Source organism: Hyla sarda, chromosome 13, assembly GCF_029499605.1.
Source record: "Hyla sarda isolate aHylSar1 chromosome 13, aHylSar1.hap1, whole genome shotgun sequence".
In the NCBI taxonomy this organism is placed as follows: Eukaryota; Metazoa; Chordata; class Amphibia; order Anura; family Hylidae; genus Hyla; species Hyla sarda.
This window is the reverse complement of record NC_079201.1, coordinates 14,440,884-14,458,875: the sequence shown is the minus strand read 5'-3', so window position 1 is coordinate 14,458,875 and position 17,992 is coordinate 14,440,884. Positions and strand designations below refer to the sequence as shown.

The 17,992-nt window shown below is 42.8% G+C and overlaps 1 protein-coding gene and 1 long non-coding RNA gene across 15 annotated transcripts in view; one reads left to right on the top strand and one right to left on the bottom strand.

Moving 5' to 3' along the window:
* Positions 1-17,992, bottom strand: part of LOC130297684 (protein-glutamine gamma-glutamyltransferase E-like) — a 229,414-nt gene that overhangs the window by 37,007 nt on the left and 174,415 nt on the right. For 8 of the 14 annotated variants that reach the window (XM_056550409.1, XM_056550408.1, XM_056550411.1 and 5 more), the window contains 2 exons: positions 9,935-10,213; positions 7,066-7,302 (listed from right to left, as the gene is read on the bottom strand). In XM_056550409.1, coding sequence (XP_056406384.1) covers positions 7,066-7,072 — 7 coding nt within the window. In that variant the 5' untranslated portion in view covers positions 7,073-7,302; positions 9,935-10,213. The remainder of the gene's footprint in view (positions 1-7,065; positions 7,303-9,934; positions 10,214-17,992) is intronic. The other 6 variants (XM_056550416.1, XM_056550414.1, XM_056550410.1 and 3 more) reach the window with 1 other exon arrangement.
* Positions 12,426-14,718, top strand: LOC130297688 (uncharacterized). The gene is made up of 3 exons (XR_008849642.1): positions 12,426-12,481; positions 12,666-12,946; positions 14,077-14,718. It is a non-coding gene; the product is annotated as an uncharacterized LOC130297688 (long non-coding RNA).

The window sequence follows — 17,992 nt, the reverse complement described above, 5'->3', positions numbered from 1 at the left end:
CAAGAGCCTCCGGCACTGAACCCGATGCTCTTAACGAACGCTGGGTGCAGCAGCGAGATCGTGGGGGTCCCCAGCGGCAGAACCCCCGCAATCAGACATCTTATCCCCTAAGGGGATAAGATGTCTAGGGGTGGAGTACCCTTTAAGGTATATATGTCAAATAAATGTGGAGGTTGACATAAGGTTCCATACATTTGTCTCAATTTTTTAGGTATATTTAGGTATTAAAGGGGTTATCCAGGAAAAAAACTTTATTTTATATATCAACTGGCTCCAGAAAGTTAAACAGATTTGTAAATTACTTCTATTAAAAAATCTTAATTCTTTCAGTACTTATGAGCTGCTGAAGTTGAGTTGTTCTTTTCTGTCTAAGTGCTCTCTGATGACACGTGTCTCGGGAACCGCCCAGTTTAGAAGCAAATCCCCATAGCAAACCTCTTCTACTCTGTGCAGTTCCCGAGACAAGCAGAGATGTCAGCAGAGAGCACTGTTGCCAGACAGAAAACAACAACTCAACTTCAGCAGCTGGTAATTATTGAAAGGATTAAGATTTTTTAATAGAAGTAATTTACAAATCTGTTTAACTTTCTGGAGCCAGTTGATATAAAAAAAGAAAAAAGTTTTTCCTAGAATACCACTTTAAAAACATGATGTGAACCCGACCGACACAGATTTAAGTGATCAGATTTTTCCCCCCTTTGTTTTCTTGACCTCAATGACAGGCGGTATTGCCTTTATGATCCCGGGTGTGTAATTCATGTTATGTGATTGTTCTGTAGTCCACCCACAGTGCACAACCCCGTGCCAAAAATTCTGGTCTGGTCTGCGGGAATTACTGGCGGCCGCTGTCCGGATCTGGACCGCGGTCCGCCAGTTGATTACCCCTGGCCTAGGTCTTATTTTCGGGGTAGGCCGAATATATTGCAGCCCGCCCTGATAATCCTGCTAGGGCTTACTTTCGGTGTAGGGTTTATTTTCTGGGAAATAATAGAGAAAAGGACATAATGGGGAGATTTATCAAAACCTGTGTAGAGAAAAAAGTGGCTGAGTGGCCCATAGCAACCAATCAGATCGCTACTTTCATTTTTGAAAAGGCCTCTGAAAAATGAAAGAAGTGATCTGATTGGTTGCTATGGGCAACTCAGCAACTTTTCCTCTGCACAGGTTTTGATAAATCTCCCCCATGGAGTCTATATGGCGGTAAGTGGAGTTGACGTCACTTTGTGTGCCACTTTACGTTCCCTCTGCTCTGTACAATGCTGTATTCTAATCAACCAATGAATGACCATTGAAAGGGGCTAAAAAATCCTAGCTTCTTTTTTCCAGAAACAGCGCCACTCATATCTTCAGTTTGTGTGTGGTATTGCAGTTCAATTCCATTGTAGGAAATGGAACCATTGTAGGAAGCTGTAATATTGCTCTGAAAAACAGCTGAAAAATAGCCTATCCTAGGGACAGACCATGAATTAAGAAGTCTCCAAAAACACATTCAAAGGGGTAGATATCTTATCCCCCTATCCAAAGGACGTGGCATCCGATGTTAATTTACAGCATCGGATGCCACGTCGGAGGCTTGTGACATCACAGCCGTGCCCCACTCGTGATGTCCCGGCTACGTCCCCTCAATGCAAGTCTATGGGAGGGGGCGTGATAGCCGTCACACCCCTCCCATAGACTTGCATTGAGGGGGTGTGGCCGCAATGTCACGAGTGGCGCACGGCCATGATGTCACAAGCCTCCGGCATTGCACCCGACGCTCTAAACGAACGCCGGGTGCAGCAGGGAGATCGCCAGGGTCCCCAGCGCCAGTCATCTGGCAAAGTTCGCTCCGTGCACCGGATGTCCAGGGTGCCTCAGCCGAGATTGCGGGGGTCCCGCAACTGGAGATAAGATGTCTAGGGGAAGAGTACCCCTTTAATAAAGCAGGAATATTTGAGTTCATTTTGTTGCTTTGCCAATGCATATGAGGAACAGTTCAGGATTAGAAAAAACTTTTTCCTGAGGCAACATCAGTCTGGTATTGCAGCTTAACCTCATTCCCCTTTTCCAGAACTTTTTGATTGATGGCCAAAGGATAGGCCATCAATAGCTAATAGGCAAGGTGCTGGATTTGTAGTGCTGGACCCTGAGTGCATCAGGGGGGTAAAATGCAAGTAGTATACAGCGTTGTTCTGCAACCCAGTGCTCAAGGCTTTTTTAGTTACTCTATTGGAATACAACAGGAACAAATCAAATCCTGGACTGTCGGTAGGGCTTAATGACTTGGTTGGGGACCTCTGGTCTACAGTGTGTGGCTGAGACCACATGGAGTGCCTGCAGAGTCTACATAGATCTGCCAGGAATCTATATGCTTCAGGGAACTGGCTTAGGTAACAGATGTCACAGCTTGGAGAGGGTGCGAGACATCCCTGAAGGCATTGGGACACTAAATGAAAGTGGCTGGGACAACCGCTCGAATAACGGCAGGTGGGGCATACTGTGGTACAATAGGGGTAATCTTCTTTCCTATACCAGCATGGAAGATTTGGGCAGAAGTCGACAACCGTTGTGGGTGCAACCGGACCTTTCCCCACCAATACAACCATCACAACTGGAATCCAATTGTCTTAGATGTTACCGGTTTGGTTTAAAGACTAATTTATTGTCTTATTGAGCTAAAACTAATGCAAAGAATGAAACCTTATGTAGCAATAACAGCACAAAAAAATCCATTCAACTATTCTCGTCCCTTATAAATCCCAGTGGATTAACTCATAGAATTTACTATGATCACTTTATCCTACTGAGAAGCCCGGGATTTGTTCTACTGTCAAATTAAACTCCTGTGATCTCCATAAAGAAGGCTTCAGCTCCACGCCTACTCCATATTGTCCATAAATGAGATTAAACCGTACGGCTCTATAAATGTTCTTCTGGTTCATGTGTGTGCGACTTAAGAACATGTTGGACAGCTTGGGTTTGTTGAGTGATTGGAGGTCATGACCTACGTTCTGATGACCAGGGTCTTCCATTAACGTAGACATGATATCTTATTCCTTATTCCTATTTCTATTCCTTAAACAATAGTTACTAAACTGTTAAAGGGGCATTCCGGCCAAACACATCTTATCCCCTATCTAAAGGATAGGGGATACAATGTTAGATTGCGGGGGTCAAGCTGGGTTCTCCAGCAATCTCCGAGCCGGCAGCGGCGGTGTCTGGAACACGGAAGCTTGCAGCTTCTGTGTTCGGGATGTCTCGCCACTCACCCTCCATTCATGTCTATGGGAGGGGGCGTGACGGCTCGCATTGCCAGTCATCTGGCATGGAGCAAAGTTTGCTCAATGCACTGAACGACAGGGGCACTGCGCCAGCGATTTCAGGGGTCCCCAGCGGGTGGGATCCCCGCAATCTAATATCTTTTCACTTATCCTTTGGATAGGGGATAAGATGTTTCCAGTGGAGTACCCCTTTAAGGACTAGGTTGGAGACCACTGCTTTAGATGCCATGGTCAATAGTGGTCAATATTCATGGGGCCTTAGTCATTGGATTTTGTAACTTTTTTTTATCATGGAGTAACACCAGCCACATACACAGAGCCTATCATCCAATTTTGACTACTGTCTGTTCCTGTGTAATTGCTCCGACAATAATTTGGGATAATTAAAACCTTCTCAATTCACAACTATGTGAGCAGTGCTGGAATGTCAGACAGAGCAATGTCACTGAATGTATATTTTATGGTCAAGATTACTACCATTTACAAATGATGGCTCTGTTGGTGGCCTTGAGGACTGGGTTGGGGTCCTCTGCTCGATACCATTCAGATAAAGATCTGGACTGCTGGTGGTCCTTGAGGACTGGGTTGGGGACCTCTGCTCTATACCACTCATATAAACATCTGAGCTGTTGGTGGCCTTGAGGACTGGGTTGGGGACCTCTGCTCTATATCACTCATATAAAGATCTGGACTGTTGGTGGCCTTGAGGACTGGGTTGAGGACCTCTGTTCTATACCACTCACATAAAGATCTGGACTGTTGGTGGGTCTTGAGGACTGGGTTGGGGATCTCTCCTCTATACCACTCATATAAAGATCTGGACTGTTGGTGGTCTTGAGGACTGGGTTGGGGACCTCTGCTCTATACCACTCATATAAAGATCTGGACTGTTGGTGGCCTTGAGGACTGGGTTGTGGACCTCTGCTCTATACCACTCATATAAAGATCTGGACTGTTGGTGGCCTTGGGGACTGGGTTGGGGACCTCTGCTCTATACCACTCATATAAAGATCTGGACTGTTGGTGGTCTTGAGGACTGGATTGGAGACCTCTGCTCTATACCACTCATATAAATATCTGGACTGTCGGTGGTCTTGAGGACTGGGATGGGGACTTCTGCTCTATACCACTCATATAAATATCTGGACTGTTGGTGGCCTTGAGGACTGGGTTGGGGACCTCTTCTCTATACCACTCATATAAAGATCTGGACTGTTGGTGGCCTTGAGGACTGGGTTGGGGACCTCTTCTCTATACCACTCATATAAAGATCTGGACTGTTGGTGGCCTTGAGGACTGGGTTAGAGACCACTGCCTTAGATGCCATGGTCAATACTGGTCAATATCCATGGGGCCTTAGTAAGTGGATTATGTAACTATTATTATCATGGAGTAACACCGGCCACATACACAGTTACTAATTCTGACTACTGTTCTTTCCTATGTAATTTCTCAGACATCAATTTGGGATAATCAAAACCTTTTTAATTCACAACTATGTGAGCAATGACGTCCTTGTTTGTACAAGGTGCTGGAATGTCAGCCAGAGCAATGTCACTGAATGTACAGTTTATAGTCAATTACAAATGATTGCTTATTATTTCATATATATATATATATATATATATATATATATATATATATATATATATATAGATATGACAATATACAAGGTATAAACAATATACAATGTCCCCTCCACCGCTTATAGTCATAAAGGGAACTATAAATCTATGATATTCTCCCATGTTCTTTGACAAAAATGACAATTTTATATTATTCTGCTATGAACGTAAAACAAAAACAAGTAACTACCAACAGTGCTAGTCAAAGGACTGTCAGCCTAATGGTTGGGGTACAAGAGACTGGTTACAATGAAGTAGGAAGGTGCAAATTATGTTTCTGAGTTGTTGCTCAACCTCTGGAACAACCAGGTTCTCCATCATTCAGATATCAAAGAAGAAACCACAGATAATCCTCTTTTCTTTTAGTTCTCTATATACTTTTGCAGAAAGTGGACTGTCTAAAACATAGGATCCCAACCCAGTCCTCAAGGCCACCAACAGTCCAGATCTTTATATGAGTGGTATAGAGCAGAGGTCCCCAAGCCAGTCCTCAAGGACCACCAACAGTCCAGATCTTCATATGAGTGGTATAGAGCAGAGGTCCCCCAACCCAGTCCTCAAGGACCACCAACAGTCCAGATCTTCATATGAGTGGTATAGAGCAGAGGTCCCAAACCCAGTCCTCAAGCCCACCAACAGTCCAGATCTTTATATGAGTGTTATAGAGGAGAGGTTCCCCAACCCAGTCCTCAAGACCACCAACAGCCCAGATCTTAATATGAGTGGTATAGAGCAGAGGTCTCCAACCCAGTCCTCAAGGCCACCAACAGTCCAGATCTGTATATGAGTGGTATAGAGCAGAGGACCCCAACCCAGTCCTCAAGACCACCAACAGTCCAGATCTGTATATGAGTGGTATAGAGCAGAGGTCCCCAACCAAGTCCTCAAGGCCACCAAGAGTCCAGATCTTTATATGACTGGTATAGAGCAGAGGTCCCCAACCCAGTCCTCAAGGCCACCAAGAGTCCAGATCTTTATATGAGTGGTATAGAGCAGAGGTCCCAAACCCAGTCCTCAAGGTCACCAACAGTCCAGATCTTTATATGAGTGGTATAGAGCAGAGGTCCCCAACCCACACCTCAAGGCCACCAACAGTCCAGATGTTTATATGAGTGGTATAGAGCAGAGGTCCCCAACCCAGTCCTCAAGCCTACCAACAGTCCAGATCTTTATATGAGTGGTATAGAGCAGAGGTCCCCAACCCAGTCATCAAGGCCACCAACAGTCCAGATCTTTATATGAGTGGTATAGAGCAGAGGTCCCCAACCCAGTCCTCAAGACCACCAACAGTCCAGGATTTAAACAGAACCCAGACAAGAGCACCACAATGACATAGTTACTTGGGCTACAGTACATAGCTTGTAAGGCTGAAAACACACGTCTATCCAGTTTAATCTAGTATAGTGTTGATCCAGAAAAAGTAAAAAAAAACATGCATATTAACACTGCCATTGAACATACAAAGGGGTTTTTACCCTGAAGTGCATTATGTACTTGGCTTTTTATGAATAAAACCCAGCACTATCTTATTCATGAGTTTTGATCGTCTACGTTTATGAGTGGACTTGCGCCACTTTTTTTACTTACATTTTTCTGCTTAACCCAAAAAAAAAACAAACTAAAAACCATAAGGTAGAAACCAATTGTCCTCATTTCAGGGGTAAAAAAAATCCTTCTTGACTCAATGTCTGCCAATCAATTCCTGGATTAACACCAACCAGTTTGCCACCAGGCGTTGCGAAACCACAACTCCCGGCATGCCCGGACAGCCAAAGGCTGTCCGGGCATGCCGGGAGTTGTAGTTTCGCAACGTCTGCTGTAATGTATTGCTTTCTAGAAATGCTTTCTAGAAGTAGTAGTAGTATACAAAACTAAGAAGCACAAATGTGTCATAAAACACTATATACAATAAACTGCATTGCTCGGCTGAAGGAGAAGCCGAATAGCTACTACTACTATAATAATATCATGTGCGTGATCTTACCTTACCGGCGTATTGTGTAAGGTAGTGACAGATGGGACTCTTCATCTTTCAGTCGTGCTTAGGATTCGGGCGTGCAAGTAAAAGCAAAATAAACCTCCTCCCACAATGACATGTATTATCTCAGTCATCTATCACTCGACTCATAATACAAAGCGTACAGCTAGGTAACATCGTGGAGGTACAGTCCAGCACTCACCTGTCATGGCTCCCTTGTTGTGAGTGATTCAGGCTCTGCGCTCGGACCAGGTAGTCATGGAATGACGGCAGGTAATATCCAGGTTGTATTTATAACCGCAGCTCGCCGTCGCTCTCCTCCTTTTTTTCCGACTTAATCACAATGTAAATGAGCTGGGTGAGGTTTAATTTACTTTCGTTGTGCTCCCAAACTGGTAGTCACAATTGTTCAGCATAGTGATGGTACTATGGTACCGTACTGTACAACATTTGATGAAAAGACATAGAAAACATTGAAAAATATACTATAGAAAACATTGTAATATAAACAACATCATATTATAGAAAACATCATAATATAGAAAACATTGAAAATATACCATAGAAAACATTGTAATATAAAAAACATCATATAATAGAAAACATCATATTATAGAAAACATCATAATATAGAAAACATTGAAAAATATACCATAGAAAACATTGTAATATAAACAACATCATATTATAGAAAACCTCATAATATAGAAAATAGGGATCGACCGATATCGGTTTTTTTAGGGCCGATACCGATACCGATAATCGGTGGAGGTGAGGGCCGATAGCCGATAACTTATATCGATATTCCTGTATAAGTTATCGGCTATTTATCCCCCATCGACACCGCTGTAGAACATTGATTTAAAGTGGGCGCTTTAAATCAATGCACTGCAGTGGCTTTTGCGGTGCCATAGGCCGCCGCCACCACCACCCTCTTCTCTCCCCCTACCTGTCAGGGTGGTCCGGGCCATCCATCCATCCTTCCTGTAGTGTCCGGCGGCATTCCGGGTGGAGGGTGAACCGGTCCGGGCTGTCCTTCTCCGGCGGTCATCTTCTCCACTCCGGGCAGGCTCCGGCCTAGTACGCTGCATAGACGCCGCTGCGCTGTGACGCCCGTGCGCAGCGACACACCTGACGTAACGGCGTAGCGGCGTCTATGCAGCGTACTAGGCCGGAGCCTGCCCGGAGTGGAGAAGATGACCCCCGGAGAAGGACAGCCCCGACCGGTTCACCCTCCACCCCGAATGCCGCCGGACACTACAGGAAGGATGGATGGATGGCCCGGACCACCCCCATTACGGGTAAGTTAAATTTTTTTTATTGACTCGGAGGGTGGGGGAGCGGTATGGGCAAAAATCCATACCAGTATACCGGCCAGCACTACGGTGGGGGGTGCGACGCGGTGCGGTGCAGTGGGTCGGGGGGGGGGGCGGTCGAGGTGCGGTGGGGGCGGTACGGGGGGCGGGCCACACCGATAATCAGTCGATCCCTAATAGAAAACATTTTAAATATACTATAGAAAACATTGTAATATAAAAAACATCATATTATAGAAAACATCATAATATAGAAAACATTTAAAATATACTATAGGTAACATTGTAATATAAAAAAAACATCATATTTTAGAAAACATCATAATATGGAAAACATTGAAAAATATAATCTAGGAAACATGATAAAAAGGAAGCATCATACCATGGAAAACAACATGATATAGAAAACATCCAAAATATAATATAAAAACATCATAATATGGAAAGCATTAAAGGGGTACATCTTTTTTTTTTTTTGATCAACTGGTGCCAGAAAGTTAAAAAGTTGATTTGTAAATTACTTCTATTTAAAAATATTAATCATTCCAGTACTAATCTGCTGCTAAATGCTCCACAGGAAGTTCTTTTCTTTTTTGAATTTCCTTTCTGTCTGACCCCAGTTCTCTCTGCTGACACCTATGTCCATTTTAGGAACTGTCCAGAGCAGGAGAGGTTTGCTATGGGGATTTGCTCCTACTCTGGACAGTTCCTAAAATGGACAATGGTGTCAGCAGAGAGCACTGTGGTCAGACAGAAAGGAAATTAAAAAAGAAAAGAACTTCCTCTGGAGCATACAGCAGCTGATAAGTACTGGACGGGTTAAGATTTTTAAATAGAAGTAATTTACAAATCTGTTTACCTTTCTGGCACCAGTTGATTAAAAAAAAAAAAAGTTTTCCAGTGGAGTACCCCTTTAAAAACATCATAATATTGAAAGCATTGAAAACATATAAATATAATGTTTTCGGGGTTTACTATATTTTGATGTTTTCTATATTATGATGTTTTCCATGTTTTTTATATTTTATGTTTTTATATTTTTAATATAAAAAACATGGAAAACATCATAATATAGAAAACATCAAAATATAGTAAACACCGAAAACATCATAATATTATAGCTCATCCTCGGACCGTGGAGGTTAACAGTGCCCTGGCATCACAAATTACATCTGAGCCACTGCATTCCATCACCCCAATCATCACCCAGTTGGCGCCACACTACTGTTGCGGAAAAAATGTGCGATTATTTAGCAGCTCTATATCTGAAGTAATTTATGCAGATTTTTGTGCAATGCCCTTAATTATACCTCAAATATTATCCAGCCCAGACCTGGCTTACAAAACTGGCTGTAGACAGCTTTATTTTGCGCAGCAGATAAACTTCTAGAGGACACATGACGTTAATGTACCTTACAATGGGCACCATGATGTACATTTATGTCATGCACATAAAGCAAGTGCAGAAGCTGCGCTCGCATTATAGACGGCAGGTACCAGCTCCAGTGGGAACTTACCTTTAATGGCGGACATCAGCGATCACCCTAATGTCCGCCATTAACACTTTAGATGCCGAGATCAATGCTGATCATAGCATCTAAAGCAGTTGCGGTGCCTTGGGGACACTCATTGGACCACCAGCAGTGCGATCTCAGGGGTCCAATAAGTGATAATGGTGGCCGGATAGCTCATTACCCTCCTCCAGGCTTCTTTCTAGAGATACTGTTATGCCTGTGGTGAAGTGGATCCACTGACCTGTGAGAATGATGACTTGGGCCATACCAGGGAGCAGAGTCTAAGGTGCCGCTGGTATTCACCAGAGCACGCTGCAAAGCGGGTGGAATTTCTGCAGCAGGGGGCACCCAGGTCGCTACCCCTGATATGACTCGTCACCACAGGCAGCCGAGGTATAATGTGGCAAGAGGATGAGGCAAACACAAAGTCAAGACTGGCAGGAGGTCAGGGCGGGTGGCACTGTAGCAAGGTCAGGTCACGTAGCAAGAGGTCAGAAGGCAGGCGGCACTGGAGCAGGGTCTGGATATGTAACAATGGGGTCAGAATACATGGTAAGGCAAGACACAAGTGAACGCTTTCTCTAAGGCAGTAAAGGCACAAAGATTCGGCAAAGATCTAAGGAAGTGCGGGGTTAAATAGGGTCAAAACAGGTTAGCACCAATTTAAAGAGCCAGCGCGCGCGCCCTAGGAGGCGGGGACCCACGCACCGACAGACACGGCACAGGGGACAGAGCAGCGAGGAGGTGAGGAATGACCCGGCGTTCGCATGCGAACTGCAGCGGCATCGGCAGCAGAAACAGGGGTGCGCTTGCGGACAGCAAGTCTGCCCGCAGCGCTACCTATGATAGATATTCATATACAGTATATATAGTATGCTGTCAGGCAGGCCATACAGATCACCGATATTCCTGATCAGTGCTATGCTATAGCATGGCACTAAACAGTAACAGCAGTTTAATGATTGTGCTGAATAGTCCTCTGTGATGAAAGAAATGGTAAATAAATAAATAAATATAAATGAGCCACTAATTAAAATTTAAATAGCCTCCCTCCCCTTTCCCATTTTACAAAAAAAAATGTAAATAAATAAATAAATATTTAAATAAATAAACAATTAATAAAAAAAAATTATTAAATATATATATATATATATATATATATATATATATATATATATATATATATTTTTTTTTTATATATATATACAGTATATATATATATTTATTTTATTTTTTGTATCGCACCGTGCAGAAAAGTCCATGCTAATAAAATATAATGTTATTGATAGAATAAATGGCGTCCATGGAAAATAAGTGTACACATTTTGGGTCACATGAAGAAAAAAAAATGGAATAAAAAATTCACAAAAACACAAAAGTGATAGTGATAAAAACTAAAGATCAATGCGCAAAAAATGAGAAAGTTATAGGGGACAGAATGGGAACATTTGAAACCTACTATAATCGTTCTAATTTGACTTTTTACTGATTTCAATCCGTACAATGATAGAAATGCAGGTAACCATGGGGATCGTTTTAATTGCATCGACCCACAGAATAAAGGGAACATGTCAGTTTTACCATAAAGTGCTCGGCAGAAAAATAAAACTTCCTGAAATGTTGCAAAATTGTGTTTTTTTTTTTTTCCATTATCCCCCATAAATACCTTTTTTATTGCATGTGGTGTTATTTTGAAAAGTGTGCACTAGCATCATATTGATGGCATGCCGGGCGACCATTTAAAAAATTTGCCGCACGTACACATTACCACCACAAAAAAAAAAAGTGTACAAAAAAGACTTCGCCCGCACATTGATAAATTCCCCTCTTAATGTTGGAAACTGTATAATAATACATTTATAATTAATGTATAGTGGTAGTCGTATCCTATCATTGTCACTGTATCCATACATGTCGGACTTTTGGATATTGAAGTGTTTCCCAACCAGGGTGCCTCCAGCTGTTGCAAAACTACAATTCCCAGCATGCTGGGAGTTGTAGTTTTGCAACAGCTGGAGGCACCCTGGTTGGTAAATACTGCAATATTCAAAAGTCCTTCATGTATGGAACCAGGATTGGGTGCCTCTACTACCTCACCTATAGCTGCACCCCTGGATGCCAGTAGAGGGCACAGCAATCTGGCATATCATTACGGTAGCTGACGTATCAGAAAACCTGAACATTACCACATCCTCCACTTCACTGGCATTGGCTTTAATTACCTCTTTTTGTTTGTTTGTTCATTTATCTATATATATATATATATATATATATATATATATATATATATATATATATATAATGGGGAGATTTATCAAAACCTGTGCAGAGGAAAAGTTGTCCAGTTGCCCATAGCAACCAATCAGATCGCTTCTTTCATTTTCATGAAGGCCTATGAAAAGTGAAAGAAGCGATCTGATTGGTTTCTATGGGCACATCCTCCACTTCACTGGCATTGGCTTTAATTACCTCTTTTTGTTTGTTTGTTCATTTTTATATATATATATATATATATATATATATATATATATATATATATATGGAGATTTTTTTAAAACCTATAGCAATAAATAAACAAATATAGCAATAAATAAACAAATATATATATATATATATATATATATATATATAGGGAGATTTATTTAAAACCTGTGCAGAGGAAGAGTTGTCCAGTTGTCCATAGCAACCAATCAGATCGCTTCTTTCATTTTCATGAAGGCCTGTGAAAAATGAAAGAAGCGATCTGATTGGTTGCTATGGGCAACTGGACAACTTTTCCTCTGCACAGGTTTTGATAAATCTCCATATATATGTATATATATATATATATATATATATATATATATATATATATATATGTATATGTTTATTTATTGCTATATTTTTTTATATATATATATATATGTATTTGTTTCTTTATTTATATATTATATTTTTATTTTTTATTTATATATATATTTTTTTTTATACAGTGACCCCCCCGACCTACGATGGCCCCGACATACGATCATTTCAGCATACGATGGCCTCTCAGAGGCAGCATCAACATACGATGCTTTTGTATGTCGGGGCCATCGCATAAACGTCATCCAATAGGAGCGGCGTGCGTAAAAACATGATGGCGGCGACGGAGAGCGAGGATGCCGGGGAAGCAGAGGCCTTGCCGGAGCGTCGGGGGCACCTCGGGGATGCAACTACAGCGATGGACGGCGACATCCAGGGTAGCGGTGACGGTCCGGAGCGGCGGGAACAGGTGAGTACAACTTCCTCTAACAGTGGTCTACAACCTGCGGACCTCCAGATGTTGCAAAACTACAACACCCAGCATGCCCGGCCAGCCAACGGCTGTCCGGGCATGCTGGGTGTTGTAGTTTTGCAACATCTGGAGGTCCGCAGGTTGTAGACCAATGTCCTATACTTTACATTGCACGGATCCCTCAACATGCGATGGTTTCAACAAATGATGGTCCATTTGGAACAGATTACCATCGTATGTTGAGGGACCACTGTATTTATACATTTTTTGTTTTTAGCACGATTTATCCCAAATCATACATCCAGCTGTCAGATCAATTCCTACAGTCAGCCTGAGTCTTATAGCACACAGGAGACAAAAAGTATGTCCAATTCTTTGTGGTTTAGATATCTTTATTTAAGTTTTTTAAATTACTATTACTACATTTTTTACACACACACACACACACACATATATTGCTGAGGACCCCCGCAATCTCCCTGCTGCACTAGGCGTTCGTTTAGAGCTTCGGGTGCAGCACCGGAGTGCCGGAGGCTCGTGATGTCAAGCCCGCGCCCCCTCAATGCAAGTCTATGGGAGGGGGTTTGACAGCCATCACACCCCCTCCCATAGACTTGCATTGAGGGGGCATGGCCGTGAAGTCACGAGGGTGTGTGACGTGACATCACGAGCCTCGGTCCCGAATCACCAGTCATCTGCTCCTTGCACCGGATGTCTGGGGTGCCGCACCCAAGATCGCAGGGGTCCCCAGCGGCGGGACCCCCGCGATCAGACACCTTATCCCCTTTCCTTTGGATAGGGGATAAGATGTCTAGGGGCAAAGTACCCCTTTAAGTGTTGTGTGAAGACACAACACCTATAGTCGCCTTATTTTGGGGACAAGCCTTCCCCTTCTTCAGATTTCAGACAAAGGATCTGTTTTTAACCTGAGGAAGGGGAGGCTAGTTTACCCAAAACATGTTGTCATAATGACAATAAAAAATCATGGAATATTTATATCTTCGGAGTCTACTTTGGATTGAGGGTACCAGCTAAGCTTCTGGGGTATTGTTCTCATGGTTATATATCAGAAGTAGGTTAATAGTAGAGCAACCATTGAACGTCTGATCACCAACAATCTTTTGCAGGCACAACCTTACACATTTTAGCCCAGTGTGGCCATAAATCATCAGTAGTACGGAGGTCAAGAAAGGAAACTCTTCTGATGTCAGGCACTGCGTTTCCCAATGAAAATGGATTCCAAGAAAGAAGTGGTGTTTAAATCCAAAGTGGACTTTGCAGTACAATAAAATAATGAAAGGACCAATGGCGCATTTCTGGGCACACTCACCTCTTCATCAGATTATAAAAAACAAGTGATCAGTAACACTGAGAGAAGGATGGACATTCTCAAGGGTTTTAATTCAATTTGTATGCATACACCTTAGTGAGCCATTGGAACACAAGTGACAGTTACTAAATTTTGGGTCTTTTTATATTAATTTCATTTGTTTATTCAAAAATATCTCCCTTATTCCCACTTTAACACTCCGTCTATTAGTATTGTCCAAGTGATGAATGACCATTTGTTTTGTTCTGCTTTATAACACTATGTACAAGTTTATTCATCCTTCCTGTTATGTACTAGGACATTGTAAAGACTGAACACATCATACGGCTGGTGCCAGGCACAGTAATACTTCGCGGATAATAACTGGCTCTAAAATGTGCCTGTAATCAGTCGTAGTCATCTAATGTCTTATACTTTCTTGCCAACGGGAATGCCAACATGACAGATGCCTATCTCATCAGCTGTCTAGTGGATTTTCTCTTTCCCCAATGCTTGTGCCCCCATAGTTTTTTCCTATTAAATAAATTAAACAGGTTCCGGGCGTAATGGAAAAAAATGGCCTGGGGCAGGGGATGGTAGGAGAAATAAAACAACAAACCCATTTGCTCATTGCTCATTTTACTCCTGGTCTAGTGTTGCTGCCATTTAGAAGTCCACAAGTGATGTCACTATACAACACCGGGCACAAGATTCTTCAGTCAATAGCTGCAGCGCCCTGTGTACAGTATATGGTGATTTCACAGGGCACTTCTACTGGGGACTCTTTAGTGGTGGCAGCACTGAACCCGAACACCAGATGGATGAGTATACATTTTATTATTAAGGGGCAAAGTTCTCTAAGTGTGTGATACACTTACATAGGTTACATAGGTTGTAAATAGTATTTACACGCTAGTGTAGGGTAAGAACCACTATCACAGGCATAGGACTAAGACATACTGCAGTTTAAACATACTGTCTTTGGGAGGCCCCCACACCAAAGCTGATTGATCTCCTCCACATTGGCTAGGCTGGCCTCCTCACAAAATCACTTAGGGTCCTGAGATGTATACCCCCACCAGCCACTGGAGAGAGGACTGGAAGAGGCACGGAAGCCGGGCCAGGTAATTGCATTAATAAGGTCTATACAACCCATCAAATATATATCCTGGTGATAAGTGATTGGCTTTAAAGTTGAAATTGACTTTTGGACCTTTTTGGTCTGATCAACAGGTCAAATTTCTCTTCCAAGTTTGGCAGCCCAGAAAATTACTCATGAGTGAAGAATTCCCTGAGTGACGGCAGGTATGGTTGGAATTATTTGCTTAGGTTAATACTTATTCATTGGCCAACTTATTATATCTATGGCCAGCTTTGAACTTGCTTACATTGCTGTCACCATATATCAAAATATTGATTAGTATACGGGAGGTTAATATTTTGGATGGGTGTGTCTATTGCAAATCCCTTGGGGTGAAAATCACCTTGAAATTTCTTTAATAATTATAATACACATTCACACCTTGGCATCAGTCCACACATGCATAATATGCTACTGTATAGTTTATTTCTCCTTTTAATTAATTTAATTAATTAATTTTACTTAATTTTTTTTTGCCTTCACTTGATGTATACCCAGTCCAGAGACTGACATGAATATGAATATGAATATGACATGAATGGGTCTAAAGAGCCTGTTTCTAGCAAATGTGAGACATTGTTATCATAAATGAGTGACTACAATGCACAACTACAAAACTACAAAAACATTTATAGGTTAAAATAGAGAAGGTGAAGCTAAAGGATGTTTTAATAATTCTAACACTCATGTTACAGAAGGCAGGAACACCGGTGGATGTGGATCCGCTGGACCTGTGTCGCAGATGGCTCGGACCGTACCAGGGAGCGGAGTCTAAGGTGCCGCTGGTTTTCACCAGAGCCCGCCGCAAAGCGGGATGCACTTGCTGCGGCAGGCGCACCCAGGTCGCTACCCCTGGCATGGCTCGACCACACAGGCGGCTGAGGAGATACGAGGCACAAGAGGGATAAGGCAGCTTGTAGTCAGGATAGCAGAAGGTCAAGGCAGGCGGCACAGTAGCGTAGTCAGGACATAGCAGGAGGTCAGCAGGCAGGCGACAGAGGAACAAGGTCAGGTCACAGAGCAAAGGATCAGATACACGGCAAGGCAACTCTCAGGTATGCTTTCTCTCAGGCACAAGGCAACATCCGGCAGGGAAGTGTGGGAGGAGGAGGAATTTATCAATGAGCCACAGGTGTACTACACTAATGGGCACACTGGCCCTTTAAATCTTAAAGCTCTGGCCTGCCTGCGCCCTAGGGGACGGGGACATGCACGCCGGAGCAGAGAGGCATAGGCGGGTGCAGGAGAAGCACCTAGTGAGTGACGGACTGGGATTCACATGCGGGCGCGTCCCACAATGCGAATCCCAGCCCCGCCAGCACCAGCAAGTAACGGGACCATGCGCTCACAGCCAGCGCGTGCGGCCGGAGCGCATAACATAACAATAATGTTCTGTTCATTTAGATAATAGCTATTGTTGTCTCTATCCCACATGTATGATAACACATTCAAAGGTGTTTTTGCCTAAATCCTTTTTGTGTAATTGTCACTTCTAAGTATCTGTCACCTCTGGTAAAGAAACAGTGCAAATTCTATCTCACCCCAACCCAGTAGCCCTAGCCGGCGGCCCCTAATTAAGTGACGATCCCTACAAAATGTTGGGGCATCGAGAGGCGTCAAATAGTCCAGATCAATAACACATGCATAAATGGCACCAAATCAGAAGACTGAGAAGAAACGGGAACAAGCCAGAGCGTCAGAATCAAGAGGGCAACGAAGTACAAAATCTGAGGAAAAAGAAAATCAGGAAAGGCAATGGGTAAAACCTAGACGCAGACAGCAAAATGGTCAGGGCACAGGCAAAGGCCAGGTCAAAGGAGGTCAGAACAGATGCACGGAACTCACATGGATAAAGAACGTTGATGGCGGGACAAACCACAATCATGGGACTAGGTTACAAACATTAGGGAGTTAAAATATCCCGTCACCTGATTGGCCATCATCGCATAATACAAAACAGTTATTTTTAACATTTCCGTATAAAAAAAAAAGATACAGCTAAAACAGCTAATGTTATTCTTTAATGTTTGCTCTGTGTGGCGTGTGTAAAGAATCGGCAAACATGTAATCCAGGGAGTGAGCGGTATAGCAGTAATCCCAGGATGCCTATTACATATTGTAATAAACCTCGTAATCTGTCAGAACTGCGCTGTAAATCACATCACAACTGAAGGGAAATGGAAGCAAATAGCTTAGAGTGAACCAGAGGAAGAAACTGTGTCAAAGGACAGGGTTCAATTACTAAAGAAACCAAAGTATTTGCCTTCTGGAGAAGCAGCAGAATACCACACCGGGGGGGGGGTATACTGTGTGATGTCATCATGTCCATATGGAGGAACTGTGTGATGTCATCATGTCCATATGGAGGAACTGTGTGATGTCATCATGTCCATATGGAAGAACTGTGTGATGTCATCATGTCCATATAGAGGAACTGTGTGATGTCCTCATGTCCATATGGAGGAACTGTGTGATGTCATCATGTCCATATGGAGGAACTGTGTGATGTCATCATGTCCATATAGAGGAACTGTGTGATGTCATCATGTCCATATGGAGGAACTGTGTGATGTCATCATGTCCATATGGAGGA